The 6505-nt window shown below is 25.3% G+C and overlaps 1 protein-coding gene across 1 annotated transcript; it reads left to right on the top strand.

The window, feature by feature from the left end:
* Positions 1 to 105: 105 nt before the first annotated feature.
* Positions 106 to 3982, top strand: LOC116185786. The gene is made up of 3 exons (XM_031511021.1): positions 106 to 2683; positions 3589 to 3824; positions 3931 to 3982. The coding sequence occupies exons 1-2, from the start codon at positions 170 to 172 to the stop codon at positions 3733 to 3735; spliced, it is 2661 nt and encodes an 886-aa protein (XP_031366881.1). The 5' UTR covers positions 106 to 169; the 3' UTR covers positions 3736 to 3824; positions 3931 to 3982.
* Positions 3983 to 6505: the final 2523 nt, after the last annotated feature.

The raw sequence follows: 6505 nt of genomic DNA, 5'->3' as shown, positions 1-6505 counted from the left end.
TTTTTTTTTTTTTTGAATCTTTACGTCATTATCGAATATAAATTAAAGAAATATTTGCAGATATCAAAATTATTTGCATATTTTATTGGAACCGAATGAAAATAATGACGAATCGAACGTTTTCTGTTTCACTTCTTTCAAATCAATAATTTCGAAATGTTCGAAAAATATGAAAGAAAAATCTCCCGAAAAAAATCGAAATTCAAAATGCATAATGCAACATTGCAAGCGATGTTGCAACTGTACAACTTTACATGATTTCCAATTACCAACAAAACAAAATTATTCCAGATTAAAACCGCACGATAATCAATGTACCAATCAATGCAAAATAGCGAATTCTGACACTGGTTCTATCAGCAGTCAAATTAATGACGAAGAAAATTACAAAGTAATAATACCTACTAAATATTTATCGGACAAAGAATATGATTCTAAATATAGCTCACGTACGTCTTGCGACGATCAAATTGCGACGAAAGAAAGTTATTCCAAATTAAAATTACACGATAACCAGTGCACTAATCAATACAAATCTATAGAAAATGCCAATATTATTTCTACGACTAGTCAAATTAATGACGAAGAATCGAATTACAAAGTGATAATACCCACTAAATATGTATCAGATAAAGAATATAATTCAACGCATAGCTTGCGTACCTCTTACGACAATCAAGTGACAACACAAAATTATTCGAAATCAAAATCGCATGATAACCGGTATAATCAGTACAAATTTATAGAAGATACCGATACTACTTCTGTCATTGGTCAAATTAAAAATAAAGATTTGAATTGTAAAGTGATAATACCCACTAAATATTTATCGGATAAAGAATATAATTCTAGATATAGTCCGCGCATCTCTTACAATAATCAAATCATTAAAATAAAAAGAAATGCTGGTTGTCAAACATCGGAAAAGTGCAAATCATATCACGTGTACAAAAAACCAAAAAAAAAAATTGAAAGTAGTAAAAAAAGAAGTATCGCTTACTTTTCAACGAACATACCATCTTCTAAGGACATCAAGACAATTTTTGAAACTAATCGAAAAAATTTTAACAATGAAAAGAGTAGAACGAATTTAGAATTATTAGAAACTCAATATATCAAAGAAATAACTAAGAATAAGAACAAGAAAATAGACAAAAAATTGAAGAAATACGATAAAGAGAATTTGATACGAAAAAAGAAAAAAAGTCATATAAGCAATGATAAAGAGAACGTATTTAAATTTAAAAATGATAAAGAAATAAATACGAGAGAAAAAAAATTAAAAAATGAAAAGATGCTTAAAAATATTGAATCAAATATTGATTCTGAAATTTTCTTCGATTGTAATAGCATGCCAAATCTTACGGACGATAATATTACAAAAATATTTCGAGAATATAATGATAGAAATGAACGATTAATGTTAAATGAAAATGGAGATGTATTCAAGAATGTATTTCAAGAAAGATTAATTAATGATGTCAAAAATAACACCAACGTGTCTGCAATGACTGTTTATGATGACACAACAAATTTTTCAGATAATAAAAATTGTACGAAAAATAAAGAGAAGATTATGCTTGATAATTATGATATGATTAAATTAAACGAACCTTCATCAGAAATGAACACGTCATGGAGATCGCAAACTTATTTGATAGAAAATAAAACTTCCGAACTAATGATTCTTGGAAATGTAAAAAAGCGATTAGAAGAGGATTACGATGATTATTTTTCACTATACGAAGTGGATGATGACACGCATGATTTAGACAACGATCTTTTTCTTGATGCACAAAATTCAAACGATATTTTAGAAATTGACAAACCTTGCATTGAGATTAAAGCGGATTACCATGCATCGCAAGATAACCTCAAAACTTCAAAACAATCTATGTTGACAGCATCGATAAAAAAGAATCAAGAAATGAAAGAAATAACACAACAATCGATACGTACCTTAATTTGTCCATGTTCTATTTGTTTTTTAAATTCGAATTTGAACAATAAGCAAAACAGCTTTTATACAGCATTAAAAGAACGAGAGTGTAGTTCAAACTCATCAATCGAATATTGTAGTGCCAGTAATATTCCTTTATCAAAGAAATCTACTCAAAATAGTTCTTTCAACACGATATTTCAAACACACTCGATGGATACTACTGTGTTATACGATGATGACTTGAAGAAATCAGAAATTCAAAATAATTGTTTTCTAAACGATATTTCATACGAAGATGACAATGCGCTTCACGATACTAGGGAATTTTTCGATCGAACGTTATTAAATTCGTATATGATGTGTTGTTGTCAACGGAACTCGACACCAAATTTTTCCAAATCAAAACTGGTCACAGAATCGTTGGATTCTGGAATTTTAACCGATTTTTCACGAGATCAGCTTCGAATTATATCAGACGAACAATTTTGCGAGAAAAGTGAAAAGAACAATAGAGGTGAACGAAAATGTTACACGAAGAAAGTGGATTTGTTGCCGACTTTTGATTTCAACACGGATAGCAGTTATTCGGACGATTCGCTTAATCGAAGGGTCGATCTTGTGGTGAAGAAATTCACAGAAAATTTGATTCTAACAGAAAGAAAGGCAAGAATCAAATTAAGGCGAATGGAGAATTCTACAAAACGTAAACAAATGAAGAAACAATGGAAGAATCGACGACAAGTACGTCTAGAGATTATTTTGAAACAAATTAGAAAAAATTTGGGAAAACAAATAAACGTGATTTAGAGATGTATCATAGTATCAAAGTTCTTTGAATAATAATATTAGAGATAAAATTGATAAGAAGGAAATATAATTTGAATATATATATATATATCTACAGTATTGTTCAAAAATTATTTGGATAATAATAATAAAATCATTTGAATTTGAATTGAAAAAAATAATATCTCGAGAAACAAGTGTGTTTTAAAATTTGAAATTGTTTAGAAGTAAGCAAGATATGTATAGCATTATACCTATAGCATTGTTATTTAAATATTTGAGTCAAAATAATAGATAATTGTAAATGAATTTTCTATATTATGAAATTTTGTATAAAAATTATGTAAATTATAGTGATATTTAAAAAAAGATATACGGATAAAATCTTTAATTTCAACATTTATTATCATTTTTATATTTAAATATATTATATTTATATATGATTTTATAATGTATATATATATTTAAAAGAAATATATTCAAGATAAAACAATGAAACGAAGTTTTGTAAAATTTTATAAATATTAAATATATAAAATTATTTTTATTATTTTTTAATCGATATACAATCGAAAATAAAATAGACAATTATAAAATAGAATCAAAAGAATTAAAACTCTAAATTAAAACTCTAAAAATTGTTTGTAATTCAAATAACTATAAACAATACTGTATGTATAAAATAAAATAGTAAATTTTATAAAAATTTTTAAATTTGTATATCCGTAATGTGATACAACTCTATGTTTTTTTTTTTAAAATTGATTTAAATTGATAATCGCATAATTCTATCAATTATTACAACAAGCATAATAATATATATTGAAAAATAAATAATTGACATAAATAATTAATAATAGGTACAGAATATATTAGAATATATTCCCAAACGAAGTTTTGTTTATAAATTCGAGCCTTCTCTATGGACGAACGATGACGATTGGGCTATAAATAGTTCTACGCCACCAATATACTCATTCTCCGATTCTGAAATCGATCCTTTATAATTTATTAAAAAATTAAAACAATTCATATATTTCAGTTTTATGGGTTTGTATAAAACGAAGCGAAGATACGAGATAATCATTCTTCACACGTATGTTTTATTTTATTTCTTAATCATTTTTATATTCAAATAATCTCAATTAATTAATCTTATATTTGAGTTAAAAATTAACTAACTTAATTCATTTTTTTTTCAGATTTTTAAGTTATCTACAATGATCTACTTTCAATGATATCAATTAATTAAGGATTAATTTATGATTAGAAAATTTAAGAGACATAAAATTATACGCTTTTTTAAAATGTTTAATTAAAATAATAGAATCAAATAATATTATGAGAAAAGATTTAAAAAAATTTAAAGATTTAACATTAAAACTATTCTACGTTGAAAGGAAAAAAATCTTGAAATCTTTCATGTCATGATTGGTAATTTTAATATTAAAAGATCTAAATCACACTTTCAATTAACTTATATTTGAGTTATTTTTTAAAAAATTAAGTAACTTAATTAGTTCAATCATTTTTAAGTTATTCACAATTCACAAGGATATTAATTAAAGATTATTAATTATTTTAAATTAGAAAATTTAATTGTTGTGGAATAGATTTTTAAATAGTTAACTAAAATAACAGAATCAATTAATATTATAAAAAAGAACTTAAAGAAACTTAAAACTATCCATTTTGAAATCTTTTCTTTTGTCATACTTTATAATTTTAATGTTAAAAAGAAATCCAATAAGTTATTATAATTGTTTGGTTCTGAAGAGACAGACTAAATTTAAACGAATTATCTGGATATTAAATTTGCAGGAAAAGTATTGCATTGCACCTATTCAAAAGCAACGAACCTACGGATCTTCCTTCCAGCGTGCGAATAAGCAAACAAAACGACAAAGAAGATGTAATTCAGTGAAAGGACGTTAGGTGGAAAGTCAGTGAAAGGTCAAAATGTTTGGACGCGGCAACAATCAAAATGTAGAGACACGTTGATTCTCTGGTTGGTCCAAACGGAAGTTGGACCGTTCATTAGACGAGACTGACCGCCTCTGTACTGTGGTTTCCTTTGAGGGGAGTCGAAACGAGAGAACGTATACTCGATAACCAGCCGAGCGGAAATGCATAAACGACCAACAGACAGGTCTTTCCTACACTCTCTGTTCGAAAGGAACAAGACTACATCCTTCTCCTTCTATCTGTGTATCGGTTGTCTGACAAACCATTTCTCTATTAAACGAGGGTCTGTTGGAAAAACTGACCGTCGCTACTGGACGACACCGATCAAAAGAAATCTCGGTTTGCGTTTGTCAACTGGATGCTCTTGATTTGTTGGAAATTACTTTTCTTTCTTTTTTCTTTTTTTTTTTTTATTTCCGGAACACGTCCAATTTCTTTGTTTCTTCTTTCTTTGGCTTTTTTTTTTTACCATTTTTCCTTGATTTTTATAATATCAAACTTGGAGCAGATAAGAATGGGAAGTGAATACTTAAGTATTTAATTAATAGTTCTACGAGTAGTAGTGATAAGTATAAATTTTGGCCAAAAATAATGTACTTAATAAAAAGTACCTATAATTGAAATATAGTTAAAAAAATAATTTTCCTATAACATAAAACTATAGACAAAAAATATAGGTTATTAATTTTATAAATTATAAATAAATTAAATTATTTATTAAATTTGTCCATAAAATTATCCATAAAATATTTGTATAAAAATAGTACACAGATATTTGTTAATTAGTAAACATACATAATATATCTATGACGTTTTATGACGTAATATAATATCGTAGAACATGTTAAGCATTCGTCATAAGAAAAAAGTGAAAGGAAAATAATATTATATAAAAGTGAAATAATTAGCGCAAAAGTAAACAAAAAATTAGAAAAATTCAGAAATAGGAAAATTTATTTATTGTTTGCATAAAATCATTTTGTTTTATAATTATAGTATTACGATTTCCAAAATATTCTATATATTCTATATATTTATTCTATATATTACTATTATTTAATGTTATTCATTTTTTTAGTTTTTGGTTACGTTATTTAATTATTGTGATTTGTTGAATTTATTATGTAAAAACTTTTTAAAAAAGATTGAATTAATTGAATAAATAAAATATTTATTTAAAAGTCCTTTTGTTGTAATTTTCAAAATATTTAAATTATGCTACAATATTAATAATGAAAATTCTAATATCACGAATGATATTGAATTAAAAATACAATTGTTAGATTTCCAAGAATGCTTTTACGTATGTAGAAAATCGATATCCATTGTTACTAAATTTTGTATGCATAAGACAAAACCTATAATCAGTTGTCCTTAGTAAAGGCGTGAATCCTTAACATTTCCTATCTTTGTGAAATGTTCTTAAGGGTGCATAAATGAAAAAGGCTTATCTCTATGTGAATTACTTCATCAATTTTATTCGGAATATTTATATTTCTTAAAAATGTATTTGAATAAATTATATTTTACAAGAAAACTTCGTATGGATAAATATATATATTAAAATTAAAATTGAAAACATTTTGAAGAAAAAAAAATTTAAAGTATTTATTTTTGATAATCTTTCTATCATTTAAATTACAAAATTTATAAATAAAAATTCTTTTAAAAAGATATTGCATTAAAAAAATTATTTTACATTATTTTAGAAAATTTCATTAAAAATAGAATTTTTGTTTTGATAATTTTTTAGGTTAGCTCGTATAATGCAGACTCTTACAATTGAGAGGTTAGGAGTTTTACAATTGAGAG

The sequence above is a fragment of the Apis dorsata genome, unplaced genomic scaffold (assembly GCF_000469605.1).
Source record: "Apis dorsata unplaced genomic scaffold, Apis dorsata 1.3 scaffold_279, whole genome shotgun sequence".
NCBI classification, from domain to species: Eukaryota; Metazoa; Arthropoda; class Insecta; order Hymenoptera; family Apidae; genus Apis; species Apis dorsata.
The sequence above is the reverse complement of the archived record's forward strand: the minus strand, read 5'-3'. Positions and strand labels throughout refer to the sequence as shown.

What these genes read in the sequence shown, in the direction of transcription:
- LOC116185786 (XM_031511021.1), top strand. Translation starts at nt 170, where the DNA reads ATGAAAGAAAAATCTCCCGAAAAAAATCGAAATTCAAAATGCATAATG. An exon ending in AATGGAAGAATCGACGACAA is followed by an intron (nt 2,684 to 3,588) that starts GTACGTCTAGAG and finishes AATTAATAATAG; the next exon opens with GTACAGAATATATTAGAATA.